Below are 17,823 nucleotides of genomic sequence, written 5' to 3' on the forward strand. Positions count from 1 at the left end.
GCGTGGGTGTCTAGAAACGGTGGTAAAGCATCGTGGTGCTCCACCTTCCTGGCAAAACGTCTTCAGGATCCTGACATCCTCTGCTCACTGCTGTGAACATGGTCACTAAGTACTCTGTGTGAGCTGAAGGCTAATTTGGGTCACACAACACAGCTACATTTCATTTTCTCTTTGTTACTGGCATTTATTAATAGTACAAAAGGGTTTCATGTGATATTTCCAAAGATGCTTACAGTGTACTTTGAAAAAGTTCACCCCATCTTTTATGTTTCAAGAGCCGTCCCCCCCTCCCCCCCCTTTTCAAGCAGTATTTGGTGGGTGTCATTATGATTTATATATGTATGCATATATTTATATATGTATCTATGTGTACGTGTGTATATATACATATGCATATATATATGTAATGCCTCCCCAGTACTCCCTCCTTTCCTCCTTCCTCCTCCTGCCCCTTCCCCGCTCCAGACAGTATCCTTTTTATACTTCTGTCCTATCATTATTATTATCATTGTCAGTGTCATCATTATTTTAGGTCTGGATTCCACATCTTTATTGAAATATTTTTTTCAAGGAAAACAAGTAACAATAGATTTGCTGTATTTTTATTTTTATTAGCATATGCTAACTGTACAAAGGGTTTCATTGTGCTATTTCCATGTATGCATATAATGTACTCTCATCAATTCACCCCCTCTATCACTGTCTTATCCCCTCCCTATATGTAAATATTACACTGTTTTCTCTTCAACATAAATAATTGAAATATATTTGAACATTTATCTGATAGAATGATGATCTGTATAATAGATAAATTTTTTTATAAAACATGGAAAGGGTGACTAATTGGGAGGATTAAAAATTAAGCTAGGAATTTGTTAAGCACAGCCTGTGGCCACAATGCCTGTGTTTTAAGTAAAGTTTTATTGGCACACAGGCACTCATTCATTCACATACAGACTGTGGTTGCATTAGTATTGCACTGGCAGAATTATGTAATTGTAGTGCAGACCAAAAAATTCACAAAGCCTAAAATATTATAGGCAACCTTAAATTGGGGAAATTTTACACAAAAATAACTTGAAGAAAATATAAGAACTATGGAATAAAGTTTCTGTGTTTGTGGCCATTTTTATCAGTTTTACCACATATGTTCTGTTTTCATTCACATACATGTTCACCTTTTACCATTCTTAGAGTGATATTGCTTTTGAGCAAAAATGCTCTATTAGTTTGGAGCATGTGAAATTGCTATTTTTTCTATAGAAAAGGTCAGAGTACCAGTAATTTGAAATGGTTGTATATATGGTAGTGAGGACTTTCTTCTTTTTTGAAGGTTTTGTTTGTTTGTTTTTGCAGTACTGGGGTTTGAACTCGGGGCCTACACTTTGAGCCATTCCAACAACTCTTATTTGTGATGTTTTTTTTTTTTTGAGATAGGTCTTGCAAACCATTTGCCCACTATGAACTGTGATCCTCCTCTGCCTCCTGAGTAGCTGGGACTACAGGCATGAGCCACTGGCGCCTAGCTCTTTTGAGGGTCTTGATACATAACCCAGTCTGGTCTCCAACTCTCAGTCCTTTTTCTTGTCTCTGACTCTTGCATGTTGGATTACAGGTGTGCATCACCATACCTAGCTTTTTTTTTTTTATTTCTGTGCAGGGCCTTGCCCACGCTAGGAAAGCACTATACCATTGCGCTACATCTCCAGCCACTTTTTCTTAACCCTACATTTTAACTTAATATGTTGGTACCTTTAACATACTGGGTGAAATTTGACTTGATTCCCTAGATGACATCAAGTGACATCATGGATCGATTTTTGATATTTTTAAATTAGAAACAAAATAAAGATGTTTAAAGATGTTTTGCCAACATCTTTAAAGATACAATTTTTTTTTTCTTTAAAAGATAGCTTATGTCTGTAAGACGTGGTTCATGCTGAATTTTGTAGGGTAAATTTTTGGGACTTTGCTTTGGCTTATTTTTGTACCTGGGGAAAGGGAGCAAGTGTGATGATCCAGCCTCCCAGGCTTATAGCCCTGTTCCCTCCACATCCAACTTGCCTTGGCCATGACACCCCCTTGAGCACAGCTCCAGCAAAGGACCCCTCCATAGCCAAAGGAGGCTCCACTCAGACTTTCTCAGCAGCACTGTGGCCCTGAATCTGTCCCATGTCAGAGTCATAAGCCTTGGGTGCGTTCAGCAGATTTTAAGCCATAATAAGCCTATGTTAATTTTTAAACAATGGCCCTTTAATCATGAGTGGTTTCGCCTATAAGCTCAAATGTCAAATTTCAGAACTGTTCATTGAGAAAAACATGGAAGGGCACTGTGTACGTTGATTATTTTAATTGGAAAATTAGCCTCTCTCTGCAGTGTTGGAAAGCAACTGTGGAGGGAACAGTGTCAGGTAGAATAATAGAAAGTGTTTGCTGCCCCAGTTGGCTTGGCTGAGACACACTGACCATGCCAGTGTGAGATGTGACTGAGGACTGACTGCCATGTCCCTTCTCTCAGGAGCTGCAAGTGCACTGTGCAGAGGGCCAGGCGCTGCTGAATTCAGTGTTGCACAGCAGAGAGGACGTGATCGCATCGGGTGTCCCGCAGGCTGAGGACAGGGTGCTGGAGTCACTACGGCAGGACTGGCAGGCTTACCAACACAGGCTGGCCGAGACCCGGGCACAGGTCAACACCATGGTGAACAAGTTGAGGCTGATGGAGCAGATGCTTCAGCAGGTGGATGACTGGCTCAGAAAAATGGAGGAGAAAGTTAGTCTCAGGACCGAGCGCCAATCTAACCGTGCCACCAAGGAGATGCTCTTACACCAGATGAAGGTAAGACCCTGGAAAGCCCTGACTTCCCCTCCACGCTTCGTTTGTTTCATGAAAATATTTAGCAACTGTTTGTCCAAGGCTAAGCGCTTTCAGCTTGACTGGCAATTTAAAAGAAATGAAATGGACAACTCTTCCTATAATTATTTCGTAGATTAGCCTTTGATAGAATATAGCTCAGTGGAAGTATTTTGTGTTTTCTTCCCATCTCCTATTATCTATGGTTTTGTAAAATGCATACATGATAGCATTGTAGCTGTTGAAGTTTTGGTTCTAGTATTAAATGGTTAATTATATGGTATATTAAAATATTTCAGAATTAGCTTCATTTCTGATTTTTATAAATTTCTACACAAATATCCAAAATAATGCATAGGCACTAATAATTTTTTTCATTTTTCACCTACTTAAAAATTAAAGTGCAATAAAAGATGCAAAATGTATATACCACTTTGGATTTTTTTTTTTTTGAACCAAGTATACAGAAAAGTTCCCAGACTCATAAGCATGCTGGTTCGTTGCTGTTTTCTTGGTGGCACTGAGGTTTGCACTCAGGACCTGGTGCTTGCTAGCCAAGTACTCTTCCACTTGAGCCATGTCCCCAGCCCTTTTTGCCCCAGACAGGCTTCAAACCTCAATCCTCCTTTCTGTGCCTTGACATAGTTAGGACTGCAGGCATGTACCACCATAGCCAGCTTGTTTGTTGAGATGGGTCTCACTAACTGTCTGCACTGGCCTCAAACAGTGGTCCTCCTTATCGCTGCCTCCCAAGTAGCTGGGATTATAGACATGAGCCACTGTGTCCAGTCTAAGCATGCAATTTTAGCACATTGTTGTAAGACAACTTTTTGTAAAGGTAATATATAACACATTTTCAAAGTTGTAGCTCAAAATAAAGATATTGTAGACACACACTGAAATCCTTTCTATTAAGAAAATACAGACAGTATTTGCCTTATCCAAGGATGGCTGGTATTGAGTCTTTCCCTCCACTGCTTATGTCATTCCAGAAGAGGCATGAAGAGGTGTCAGCACACAGAGATGAGGTTGAGGAGGTGGGAGCCAGAGCACAGGAGATCCTGGACGAGACCCACGTGAGCAGCAGAATGGGTTGCCAGGCCACCCAGCTCACCTCCAGATACCAGGCCCTGCTTCTCCAAGTGCTGGTGAGAGGAGGTCCCGCTGCTCATGGGAGGCCCACCCACCTCGTGAGGCCAGTGGTCTTCCTTCATTGACCTCCAGTGAAGATGCCCAGGGGCCAACAAAGGCCTTGGTTCAGAGCCTGCATTCATGGTTCTATTGTCTGTTTTCTTTCACAGGAACAAATCAAATTCCTGGAGGAAGAGATCCAGAGTTTGGAGGAGTCAGAATTATCCCTGAATTCCTATTCTGATTGGTATTGCTCCACTCATAAGAACTTCAAGAACGTGGCTACCGAAATCGATAAAGTAGACAAAGCAATCATGGGGAAAAAATTGAAGGCACTGGAGGTAGGAATGCACTCTTTGGCTTTTCTCAACTCTCCTCCTTCTCTGACTGTCGCATTCGCCTGTATAGACACTGGAAACTTGAGAGTCCCTATGAACAATGTGATCATGACCCTTGCCTCATCATTTCACTCCAAATACTGTCATAAGCTCTTGAAAGCCAAGGCTGGCTTCCACTTGTCTGTGGTGTGTGGTCATCTAAATGACCTACACACAGCAGTCCACAACATCCTAACTAAAGAAAGTTTGACACTTAAATATTAAGAGAAAAAAAAACTCCATCCCACATCCATGGCCTGGTGCCTCCACAAAGAGTTGTAACTCATTAAGTGAGTATGGTGGTGCATGCCTATAAGCCCAGTTACTTGGGTGGCAAATGTAGGAGGCCCATAGTCTGAGGCCAGCTCAGGCAAAAGCATGAGACTCTATCTGAAAAAGAAACTAAAAGCAAAAGGACTGGAGGCATGGCTTATATGTAGAGCACTGGCCTAGCAGGTTCAAGGCCCTGAGTTCAAACCCCAATACTGCAATAAATAAATAAATAAATAAAGTGGTAGCTCTCATCTGTAAGGCAACTGCAAAACTGCTCCAAATGAGAGAAACATTAGGTTCATTTTTAAGTCTCCGATTTGGAAATGATATATTGCTCATGGCTTAACACCTCTATTGAAGTAAAGAAAAAAGAAAAGGGTTTCTGAGTCCTGGCAGGTAAGACCTGGAAATAAACTTCAGAAACTTGTTTTAAGGAGATACAGGTAAACTCAAGAACGGGACCTTAAAAGCCTTTGTTTATGAGGAATAACATTGTCTGTATTGGCTTCTTACTCGCTCTCTTTCTCAGGTTTTGTTAAAAGACATGGAGAAAGGCCACAGCTTGCTGAAATCAGCCCGGGAGAAAGGAGAGAGGGCTATGAAGTTCTTGGAGGAAGGCGAGGCAGAGATGCTAAGGAAAGACATCCAGGATCGTGTGGAGCAGCTGAAGGACCTGACCAGCACTGTCAGGAAGGAGCACATGACCCTGGAGAAAGGTCTTCATTTAGCAAAGGAATTTTCAGATAAATGCAAAGCCCTGGCTCGGTGGATAGCAGAGTACCAGGAACTCCTACACAGCCCTGAAGAGCCCAAAATGGAATTATATGAGAAAAAAGCCCAGTTATCTAAATACAAGGTAGGGAGTGCCTTGCTATTCATTGACTGATGGGTGTCACTATCACTTGGGGCTAGATGGGAGGGAGGCAACTCCTGGAGTGTCATCCATTCTGGTGATGATCTGTGTGATCTGTAATCTGTGTAGATTGATTTAGTTAAACATGCTGTTATGGTGTTAGTTTTTCACTCAGGAAGCTGATATTCAAAAATAGTATCAATAAATTTGTTGATTGCATTGATCAATAAATGGAGACCTTTTCTGACAGTGTGATCTAGACCTTCTAGATCCTCATGGAGGGGGTTCCGTTCATCTTTTGGTACCCAAGGCCTAGAATCTGGCCTAGGGTGAATTGAAAATGAGATATAATAGCTGAAAGGTAATAAGTTCTCATTGACCAACTATAGCTAAACACATTAGAAATTAGTTTTTAAAAGAATAAATAGTGATGGAGATAATAGCTACCAATGATACAGCTACAGATACTTCACTTGTTCAGATTTGCAAAGCAATCACAAAAGCTTATATAGAGATATTCTGAGTTTGAAATGATTCAACCCAATGATTGAATGATAGCTGTTAAGAATGACAATTTGCTGGCTCACCCCAACACTCTTCCTTCCAGAAGCTTGTCCAAACATCTCCAACCAATATGTCTATGTTTACACTCGGCCTCCCTGCCCAGCCTGGCAGCTTGTCTCTGTAGATGCCACATAAGAATCACAACCTCTCCTCCCCCACCCCACCCCAGATTCCTGAGATATTTAAATAGCGCTTGTAGCCTTTCTCAGCAAGTTTGCAACTGGAATTTGTCTCCCTAAGGCCATGACTAGTTCAAGTTGGAACAGACTCCATGACCTCAAAATCAAAAATAGTGGCCTCCCTCTGTTTATGGTGAGATTTATTTTTCTCTGCTGAAAGGAATGAAGTAGAAGCCAGAAATATGAACTGGGTTATATTTAGCCAAATGCAATTCTTTTCCAGATTTTCTTTTCCACATACTAAGGGTTATATGATATTCCACTGTCCTCTGTACCAGATTTCAAAGCTATATTAGCCACAATAAATCATTCTCCTTTGAATGCCTTGTAGTTTTTGGTTGAAGAAATCTGCACCAGATCTTTCTCCAAGGTAGTCATGGCATGCCTTCCACAGACATCTGTGTCTGTTGATCTTGTTCACATGGATGAGTGGACTCTGATATTTTTTTTTCCTTTGTAATTCAAGTCACTACAACAAATGGTGCTGTCCTATGAACCTTCAGTAAACTCCGTGCGAGAGAAGGGTGAAGCTCTTCTGGAACTCGTGCATGATGTTACTTTAAAGGAAAAAGTAGATCAACTTCAAAGTGACTATCAGGACCTCTGCAGCATAGGGAAGGTAAGGAAGGGTCAGAGATGAATAAAAGTGTTGATTTGCCAAGGTGTGTGTGAGCCCCGACTCCTTTCTCTGTCACATAGTTTTTAGGACGATAGGGGTCAGTATGATTCCTGTTAGCAGATGGACATTTAAGTGACATGGTGACTGCTTATTATTTATATGGTGCTGGGATCGAACCCATGGCCTTATGCATGCTAAACATGCACTCTACCACTGACCACAACCACAGTCCCATTCCCAATAGTTTTCTGATATAAGTAATCCTACTTACCTTACAAGTTGCCCTGAGTTCTTTACAAAACAGCTTTGAGTAGGTTTTCATGATTGAAAATCACCTGTAATGGGCACCTGATCTCATAGGATCGCGTGTTCAGTCTGGAGGCAAAAGTCAAAGACCATGAAGACTATAACAGTGAGCTTCAAGAGGTGGAAAAGTGGCTCCTGCAGATGTCCGGCCGGCTGGTGGCACCTGACCTGCTGGAGACAAGCAGCCTAGAGACAATCACCCAACAACTGGCCCACCACAAGGTACACCAATCTCCAAGGAGCTGACCACAGGACAGCTCTGACCGCCCTGCCTGTGTGGGTGCACTCACACAATTGTGCGCAAGTGCAGCTCTGGGTTACTCTGTTCTTACCCAAAGAATCAGGTCTGAGTCTCAGGCAGTCTGACGGTTGTGGTTTGCCATTGAACTTGGTACTGGAGTGAATTGAAAGCAGTTTGAACCCTAGCATTCAGCTTCTGAACACATGGGTTGCACGTTTGCATTGTTCTTTGCCAATGGCTTTCTGTCTCAGAATTTAGTCTTCATGGAGTCATTTTTCAAAGGGAGAGATTACTTCTGTTTTAGAAAAGTGTAGCCAAACACAGTACCCAGAGCTAAGAATCAGAAAGTCTGGGTTCCAGGCCAGACTTGTCCCTCCTAGCTGAGGGACCTTTGCCTCACTGCACCTTCTTGTTCGTGTTCTGTGTTACGTGGTAACACCAGCAGCCCGCCAGGTAACTCTTCTGGTGATCACAAGGGGAGAAGTTCGTAAAAGCATTTTGTAAACCACAAAGAGCAACTCTGATATGACATATTCTTATCTTATTAACATAAGGTGACAGATAACAGATGGCATCTGGTCACAGTTTTTTGTTTTTTTTCTAAGATGGAACTGGGGTTTGAACTCAGGGCTTCACACTTGCAAAGCAGGCACTCTACTGCTTGAGCCACAACTGCAATCCATTTTGCTTTGGTTATTTTGGAGATGGAGTCTCAAGCACTATTTTCCTGAGCTGGCCTTGTACCTTGATCCTCCCAATCTCAACCTCCCAAGTAGCTGGGATTATAGGCGTGAGGCCACTGACACCCAACTTTCTGGTCACAATTTTATGGAGCAAAGTTTTGGTGATCTTAATGGGTAATATTTTTAGCCATGGCATGTTAATACGTGGTAGTATGCCTTAGGAAAGCCACTAAACCTCTCTGGGCTTCAGCATTCTTGGCAGAGGAATGATTTTATTTAACAACTATGAATAGAAAAGCACCTACTGCACTGACACATTCTGTTAGGCACTGAGAAGACACCAGGCCAGGTGTCATGTCACCCACCTCATGATGTGGGGTCTCTCCTCCGACTTGAAGACAAAATGCTTATTTTCAGTTGATTATATGTAAAGTCTATGAAACTACCACCTTTGGAAAAGTCGGTTCCTCCTCCAGAGTAATCCATCAGAGTGCTCATTGGAGGATTTATGTGGTGCTCTGAGCTGAAAATCTGAGCTGCTCTGTTACCTTGAGTGAGTTATATGACCTCTCTGTGCCACAGTCTCCTCATCTGTATACCAATGTCACTGTACAGTTACTAGCATTTATATTTAATTCCTGGACTGTAGCAGGTGCTAAGTAAATGGCAAGTGTATACATTATTTTTATTAATATAAGTACTAATAGCTATAAGATGTTATCTAAATTGAATAATAACATATTAGATTGTCACAGAAAATGAATATTAGGGCATGTATTAGTTAATTGAGAGTAAGTAGCAATTAGATTATTTTAGATAAAAATTATGCCAGAATTATAAAGATCTGACAAATATATAAATATCTTTTTCTCTTTTTCTCTAGACACGATGCATGGAACAGCCATTAACATACACTTGTTCTTTTTTTTTTTTTTTTTTCTAGATTTTTTGAGCTAGGATCTCATTATGTAGCCCAGGCTGACTTCCAACTCACAGTCCTCCTGCCTCAGCTCCTGAGTGTTGGGATTTTAGGCAGGAACAATCACAGCCAGCCCCATGCTTTAAAGTTATTCCCCATTACTGGTGTGACTAATACCTTAAGCTCATTAGCTATTTACGTGGTAGTATCCCTGAAAATGTTTACATGCTTTTTTTTTGTTAATACATAACTAAAATAAATTACAAAACTCTTTTCAAAAACTTTATTAGACAATAAAATTATTGCTCTAATTGAGCTCAATATTTGTTTTATTTTGACAGGCAATGATGGAAGAAATTGCTGGTTTTGAAGACCGTTTGAACAACCTTAAAATTAAAGGTGACACTTTGATCAGCCGATGTGCAGACCACCTGCAATCGAAGCTGAAACAGAGCGTGCAGTCTCATCTGCAGGGCACAGGGGACAGTTACTCGGCCATCTGCAGCACAGCCCAGAGGGTGAGCACTCCGGACTGTTCTCTGACTATGATGAGTTATGGAGAAAAGTCTTGTGGTCAAGATGGTTTCACAGATAAGACTGATGCCTGAGTCCTTGGGATGGCTTTGATGTGTTGCCAGGAAAGAAGTAAGAGGACAGATTTCCCAGTCTCTGTGAACATGAACCATGTGTCATGTATTTGATTAATGTGGCTGAGTGGTAAATTTTAGCTACTCAGTTTTATCCAGTCCCTTATTCAATGAACTGATTATGAAAAACTGTTGTTTTGCTTATTTTTATTCGTACACCATCAAAACTTCTTTCTAATTTGCCATTTATTCTAAAACAATGAAATAAATGTATTTTGTAACTTTTATAATCATTTTAACTCTATGCAGCCTAATTTTATGCTGATTCAATATTTTATACATTCACATAGAAAATGAAAAAAGAAATAAGTACCAGTTTTGCATTATATTTTAATGGGAATATTTTCTTTTAAGTGGAGTATTTGATGTTACAGAAATGAATCTAAGATAGGTGAAAAAAGTGTCGCTTTTTAACAAAAACTTAGTATCATAAAATGAATTGCCTTCTATCATTTGAGAATTTTTAAAAGATGCTGTAAAAAGTTTTGTGGTTTTTTTTTACAGCAAAACTTTGCTTAAAAAGTTTTTTTAAGTTTAAATGTATTTTCATTATTGGGCTGGACAGTAAGAAATGATAAGATAGTGACTTTTGGTAAATGATCTGTTTATTAAGAAAAAGTCCTTGGAAATGTTAACTGACTCCCTAGACTTGAAAAAGTCGCTTTCAAAACTTATGATAGGAACCAGGCACCAGTGGCTCACTCCTGTAATCCTAGCTAATCAGGAGGCACAGATCGGGAGGATCGTGGTTTGAAGCCAGCCCAGGGAAATAATTTCATGAGGCCCTATCTCGAAAAACCCTTTCCAAAAAAGGGCTGGTGGAGTGACTCAAGGTGTAGGCCCTGAGTACCGCAAAAACAATAAAAAAAAACCCTTGTGATGGGGGCTGGAGGCACGACTCAAATGGTAAAAAGCCTGCCTCACATGTGTGAGTTCAAACTACAGTACAGCACACACACACACACACACACACACACACACACACAGAGAGAGAGAGAGAGAGAGAGAGAGAGAGAGAGAGAGAGAGAGAGAGAGAGAGAGAGAGGAAAGCCTTATGAAAAATGAGGGAAAATTGCAAGTCATAGCAAAGGAGAACAAGAAGAGAGAAAACAAAAAACAACATGACAGTGCTTTGAGCTTTCTGGTGAGCTCACTCATTCACTCATTCCACGTGGATTTATTGCTCAATGACTTCTTCATCACAGGTTTTTTCTTGGCATTTAAGGTACAACTACACCTTCAAGGTTTATTTTTTTAGTGTAAGTGTTGGAAAGACCATAATTTTTTAAAAGCAGAATAAACTCTTACACACAGGGTCAGAAACAAATGAAGTTTGCAAACATGATAGAGAACAAAACCCTTTGTTTTTTAAATTTCTGCTTAGAAAAAATAGGGACAGGCTCAATGTCAGATGAAAATGATGGATTGAACAGATGTTAAAGAAAAGCATCGTTCAATTGGTTCTGTTGTCTCAACAATGACAGAATTCCCAGACTAAACTCATTTCTATGGGTCTTTTTTTCTTTCTTATTTTAGTGGGAGACAATTATTTCTCAACATGTGTTTAAGAATGAAGTGAAAATTGGTTGGATGGTTGAGGACTGACTGAATAGGAATATCAGAAAATGTATGAATTATTCTGGAACATAACTTCTAAGAGGAAAGGAAGGCATCAAACTCCCCCCTGCTCTGTTGTAACTTAGCTCCAGTTTGACTCTACTCAGGAGAATTACAGTTAGACAAATATTGGTTATCTTTTTTGTTTTTTATTTTTATTTTGTGGCACTGAGTTTGAATTCAGAACCTCATGATTGCTAGGCAGGAACTCTTATCTCTTGACCCACTCTACCAGTCCTTTTCTTTTTGTGTGTGGGATTTTTTTTTTTCAAGGTAGGGTCACAAACTGTTTACCCAAGGCTGGCTTTGAACAGCAAACCTCCTGATCTCTGCCTCCTGAGTAGCTAGGATTATAGGCGTGAACCACGGGCGCCTGGGTGGTTATCTTTTTTAAGATGCCGTTTTCTCTTTACTTTGAGTTTTCTAGCTTAAAGAAGTATTTATACCATAGGGAGAAAAGCTACAGAAACTTCTGACTTATGTCTATGACAACTTCTTTCACTGATTTCATGCACTCTAATGCATTTTGACACTTATATAAACATCGCTCGTGTTCTCTTTCCCCTAGTCAATTGTATAATGTGATGCGTGGATGGATTGAGAAATTATAAACTGGGCTTTGCCATTGCATTTGGCAACAGTTTGGAACATAGGCAACTACCTTAGCTACGTGTATGGTTGCAAGTCCTGAGGGGAAAATCCATTTAAGTGTACTCGAGGATAAGCTTCCTTTAATTCCAGTGCTTCCAGAGAGAGGGAGAGATGGCAATTCTCACAACCTCGGTGTGACCTTTCTGCTCCAGGTGTACCGGAGTTTGGAACATGAACTTCAGAAGCATGTCAGCCGACAAGACACCCTGCAACAGTGCCAAGCCTGGCTTTCCGCAGTCCAGCCAGACTTAAGACCAAGCCCGCAGCCACCTCTGAGTAGGACAGAAGCTGTTAAGCAGGTAGTAAACTCCTGAAAGTTTGTTATTCTGAGTCATTCGTTCAGTCCAGACATATCAAGTGTTTCTGATTTGCCAAACTTCTGGCTCCTAGGGACATAAAGCTATAAATAAGGTCTGAGCTTGGCTCTAGTCTACTTTATGTTCCAACCAGGGCAATGGACATAATACTGACATGTGCACCTGAGCTCTAAAACCAAAGATCAACTCTGAGACCTAATCAGTGGGGTAACCATTGACTACGTCACTTAATTTCTCTGACTTCTGTTTCTTACTATGTCAAGTGATGGTTATAAGTACAGTAACACTTTTAGGATCCCTATGGACACCAAAATCTGAAGATGCCCAAGTCCCTGCATGTAAGTGGTGGATACAAGTGGTCACTTTGTATAAATGGCATGTGCAGCATGTGCATAAAACTACTCATACACTCCCACATACGTTGTGTCATACAGTACCTAAAGCAGTATAAATGCTATACAAATCCTTGCTATATGGTGGTGTTTAGGGAATAATGACAAGGCAAAAAGTCTGTACATGTTCAATACAGACACAATTCTACTTTTTTCTGGTATTTTCCATCTGAAGTTGGTTGAATCTGTTGATGTGGAATCCACAAATATAGAGGACCAACTGTGTACAGACTTTTGAAAGTTATGCTGACACTCAAATGTCACACCAAAAAGTGAACATGATTTGTAAATAGAAAAGCAATACTAGCTTCTCCCACAGGGTTTTTTTTTTTTTTTTTTTTTTTTTGCACAAGCAAAGTGCTTAATAAATGAATGATAAATGGAATGGTAATTGTTGCATGAAAGGAACTTTCTGCATGTCAATATGACATCCATCCAGAAGCTTTAAATTGTGCTGTGCAATCCTTGGAATATGGGGAAAGATTTTTAAAAGTTTTGAACTGAGCAGATTTTCTCTGCAGTGCTAACCTTGTGGGGAAATATTTTAGAGGAATTTAGTTGTGAAGGTTAGTTTTGCCAGATATGAATTAATGTGTCACAAAATAAGTCCATTTTCTTACCATTAATTGAGATTAATACAAGGCAGTTGCTCATTTAATCCCCATAGAGAATGTGTCATGTCATCCCTAATGTACACTTTCTGGCTTGAACAATTTACATTATTTAAGGTGTGAAAAGGCTCACATAAGTGACATAGCATAGCATCAGGACAAATTAAATATTCAAAACTATACATGTCCTGCTTTTTCTAATTTTACATTTTTTGGCAATATTAATTATGCAATGTAATCAGCTTCATCATGACATTTTCATACATGCATGTAAATAGCACTTTGACCATATTTACCCTCCATTACCCTCTCGTGCTCCCTCCTCCCCTTCCTCCTTCTATATCCCTAACAAAACCCCTTTTACTTTCATGTAAATTTTTCTTTAAATTCCATATGAGAGAAAACATTTGATACCTTTTTCTGCATCTGGCATATTTGGTTTAGCACAATAATCTCCAATACCATCCATTTTCCTGTAAATGACACAGTTTCACTCTTCTTTATGGGCACATTTTATATACATATCATGTTTTCTTTAGACCGAGAGTGCTCATGAGTTACTCCTTGTCTTGCAGCTTTTTGGTACCACTGTATTTTATTCAGAAAATCCCTTCCCCAAAAAAACCTTAATTTTTCTCCTTTGTTGATAAAAAAAAAAAAAAGAACAAAAGGAGGAGGGAAAAAAAGTATTAATCCCATTGGCCTTTCTCTAGAACAGGACAAGATTTACTAAACTAACCACAGGTGGATACTGATCCTGCTGGGATAGCAGATTAGGTGGCCTTGTGGCTCACTGTTCTGCCTTTCCACAGCCTCTCACAGTGGTCTGTCACCCCACTTGAAAGTAGCCACAGAATAGAATAGGAGATGAAGGGGACATCTGGATCTCAGATGCTAAGGGGAAGGGACTGTTTGTTTTGTCTCTGCTGTTCTTTCTTTGCTTTGTTCTAATTAGTATTCCCCTTGACAACTTCTGTGTTCACATGAACTGAGCAGGCCTTTAGTGGTTGGCTAGAAAATGACGGAAGAATTCCACTATTGATGACTTCAAAGCAAAACAGAGTCAGGATCAGATTTGACTGGCATCTTGTTTGTGACCTGGAGATAACATTTTGTCTCCCCCCACCATCCCCTGTGTTCAACACTCCATAAATATATGAGGATGATATATTCCCTGTGACCACAGGAAACTGATGCAACAATTTAATTAGAGTGGCATATGTTTTTATAAAGTATAAAATGTGAATTTGAGGGGGATGGGAAAAAGTACTGTCAAATTTGCCTTAAAAAAAAAATCTGTTGCAACTATTTCTTCACTGATGGTCTCCAGGCTGCTTCCATTACTTTTGGAATTAGCCCAGCTACATAAATCTCGAAATAAATCACTTCTATTATAAATTAAATATATTTACAAAATTAAAATTCTGACATCTTGTTTGCATCTCATTTCTGAAAGTTGTGTGGGACAGATAGCCTTCTCTGCTTTTGCACACTGGTTAGTTAGTGGTTGATGATCCTAACTAAAAGTAAAGTAAAATCTAGGCAGGTGGTAACTGAACAAAAAAGGTGCTGTTCTGACTTAATGGGAAACTCGTCTGTACTGATCACAGCTCGCTCACTGGTCGCATTGCTGTGTGCACCTCCTATAGACATTCTCCCTACCTTGTGACCTGAGGCCTGGGGCAGGTCATGATTCTCTCAGTGTCTTCTCAGCACACTGAGAGTACATTCCTCTTTTCATTCCATAGCCTGCGAATAGTCTGGTTATGCAGTTTGTTGTCCACAAAAGGAATCTTTTTGATAACAGAATCCACTCCTCTTAATCCAATGGGATTACAGAAGTGGCTCTTGAGTGGGCAACCATAGTGAGTCCCCTCACCCAGGGCACAGTTAGCAATGAGTGGGTGCATTTTTGGTGCCACCATTGAGAGTGATAGGGATGTTGCTGCCATTTAGCAAATAAAACCTAGAATTTTGCTGATCCCCCTAGACAAGGAACAGGAGAAGTCCCACCACAAAGACGTATTTGGCCTCAACTGTCACTAGTTTGAGGTTGAGAACTCTAGGCCAGGGGCATAAACCCTGTGAACTGGGATATACGGTTAGCTCCCCTTTAACGGTCCCTGCCTACCTCCTTTACCTCTGTTCCTACCTGCTCACCTGCTGCAGCCTCAGGGCTTTGCAATGGAATGGAATGTTCTTACCCCATGCCATGACTTGTTCCCTTGCTGCATTTAGGTCTATGCCTAGAGTTCTAGGGATACCCTCCTAGAGTGGCAGCAACACTTCTTCCTTCCATTCTGTTCCCTGACCACCTTTCCTTTTCCACCTGGTATTCAGCCCACCAAACACTGCAGTGCGTATTTGTTTATATATTACCTGTCACTCTCGTAAGAATGTAGGTTCCATGAAAGCAAGGGTTGTGGCATGTGGACTGCTTTATTCCTGGTGTCAAAACCACTGCTTCCCTAGACTCTAAACATTGCAAAGAAATGCATTCCTCTGTGTTTCTGTGAAGAAGCCTGCTTGCTTCTTGGGCTTGTGGAAAGGGAAGAACAGACATTGAACTTCCCACATAGAAAGGAAGCCCGTGAGCCACTAGCATCCATCATAACAGTGGCAAGAACACTGAACATAGCAAGATCATTTTTGAAATGTCAACAAAATATTACCAATGGCACCCATGTTTCCCACCTAAACAGTAAATTCATCTGTTTCACTCTGACAATTGCCTTTTCTCAGGTCAAACACTTCAGAGCTTTGCAAGAGCAGGCAAGAACCTACTTGGATCTCCTGTGTTCCATGTGTGACTTGTCAAACTCTTCAGTGAAAAACACAGCAAAAGACATTCAGCAAACAGAGCAAATGGTAAAGTAATAATAACAATAAAATCACATCAAATTGTCTAATATGTTCTCTTCCTCAAATGATACAAGTGAGGTTTAAAGAAAGTATCTCTTGGGTCATTCTTGCTATAACATTCCTATTGGTACACAATCAATGTATATTTAATTTCATCCAAGTCATAGAAATGTAAGTATGCTGTTACTGATGACAGCGACTTGCAACTGAATCCCATTCCACCTCTACTTATTAGCACCTTCATCTTCTTCACTTCTTAATTGCCATTCTCTCTCTCTTCCTGTTTTCCCATGCCTTTTTTCTTTTCTTCTATTTAATTTTTTAAAGTAATAATTAATATGATGGACTTTTGACCTTGCCCTTTTACACCTGGGATGTCAGAGAGCCTGCCATCTGTCACAGTCCTTCTCCTTTGTTGATAATAGCTGTCAAGCACTGAGTTGAGAAGGATTCTGAAGCTGGGAAGTATTGATAAGTTATCAGAACCTGACTTCAAGCCTGGCAGTGGCATACACCTGAAATCCCAGCACTTGGGAGATTGAGGAAGAAAGGGCACAAGTTCAAGACTAGCCTGGGCAACATAGTGAGATCCTGTCTCAAAAACAGAAGAAGAAAGAAAGAAAAAAAACTGACCACAGCAGACAGAAGGCAGCACAGGACCCTGTGCTCACAGCTACTGCTACCACAGCCTTCACCACTTTAATATAACTCACTCAGGTTTAGAAGAAAAATCAGACTTGGTTTCTATATTTAATTAATTGAATATTCACAAAATAGTAAAATGACCCAAAGAAAATAGTATTAAAATAAGAAATGTTTCCTCTTTTATTTATTAAAATTAATTTGTTTTTAAATCCTTATGAAAGATAATTTAACCCAAATAGTTTATAGGAATGGTTTATTAAAATGTTATAGTTTCAGAAATAAGGAGATCTAAAGTTATATACAAAATATTAATAACTCAGCATTTTATAAGATGGAAAGACAGACTTGCCATAGATAATAAATAACTCTTCTTTAATAACTTCAACACCAAACCCATGAGTCAAACAAATGTGCTGCTGAAAGAAAAGGCTCTGTCTGAAACACTATTAGATCAGCCTGTAATCTAATAAATTGCTAAAATTTCTTGGAGCTTCACAACACTAATTAAAATCATATGGCATAACTCTTAGACACTTAAATTCTTTGGAAATTCTAAATCTAAAGGAAGACCTGGTTTTCCTGAAGCAATAAAGAAGTGCTGTTTTGGACTTATCTACGTGTGTGTGTGTGTGTGTGTGTGTGTGTGTGTGTGTGTCTGTCTGTCTGTCTGTCTGTCTGTGCCCATGGACCTGTTGAAGAGTCACATCTCTGCCTATGGCTACTAACATCTACCACTGTGTTTTCTCGAGATTGAGCAAAGGCTGGCCCACGCTCAGAATTTAACTCAGGGCTGGGAGGAGATCAAGCAACTGAAGGCTGAGTTGTGGATTTATCTCCAGGATGCTGATGAGCAGTTACAGAACATGAAGAGGAGGCACTCGGAACTGGACTTAAATATTGCCCAGACCATGGTTTCCCAAGTAAAGGTGGGAATTGCTTTGTCTTCAGGGTGGTCAAAGAGACCAGGACAGGAGAAAAGATGAAGTGTGTTCACTTTGATACACCTGATCCTGGCAATCCTTAGGCATCAGTACAGGTATTTAAGGGATAGATAAGAGAAAACCTGAAAAGCCCACCTTTGGTGT

At 40.2% G+C, this 17,823-nt stretch overlaps 1 protein-coding gene across 19 annotated transcripts in view; it reads left to right on the forward strand.

Annotated features, from left to right (window-relative positions):
- The window catches only part of Syne1 (spectrin repeat containing nuclear envelope protein 1), a 437,993-nt gene that overhangs the window by 235,060 nt on the left and 185,110 nt on the right, over positions 1 to 17,823 (forward strand). For all 19 annotated transcript variants that reach the window (XM_074072146.1, XM_074072138.1, XM_074072173.1 and 16 more), the window contains 10 exons: positions 2,519 to 2,836; positions 3,844 to 3,999; positions 4,153 to 4,323; positions 5,162 to 5,488; positions 6,695 to 6,847; positions 7,208 to 7,375; positions 9,338 to 9,514; positions 12,064 to 12,210; positions 15,974 to 16,099; positions 17,488 to 17,664. In XM_074072146.1, coding sequence (XP_073928247.1) covers positions 2,519 to 2,836; positions 3,844 to 3,999; positions 4,153 to 4,323; positions 5,162 to 5,488; positions 6,695 to 6,847; positions 7,208 to 7,375; positions 9,338 to 9,514; positions 12,064 to 12,210; positions 15,974 to 16,099; positions 17,488 to 17,664 — 1,920 coding nt within the window. The remainder of the gene's footprint in view (positions 1 to 2,518; positions 2,837 to 3,843; positions 4,000 to 4,152; positions 4,324 to 5,161; positions 5,489 to 6,694; positions 6,848 to 7,207; positions 7,376 to 9,337; positions 9,515 to 12,063; positions 12,211 to 15,973; positions 16,100 to 17,487; positions 17,665 to 17,823) is intronic.

The sequence above is a fragment of the Castor canadensis genome, chromosome 1, assembly GCF_047511655.1.
Source record: "Castor canadensis chromosome 1, mCasCan1.hap1v2, whole genome shotgun sequence".
NCBI classification, from domain to species: Eukaryota; Metazoa; Chordata; class Mammalia; order Rodentia; family Castoridae; genus Castor; species Castor canadensis.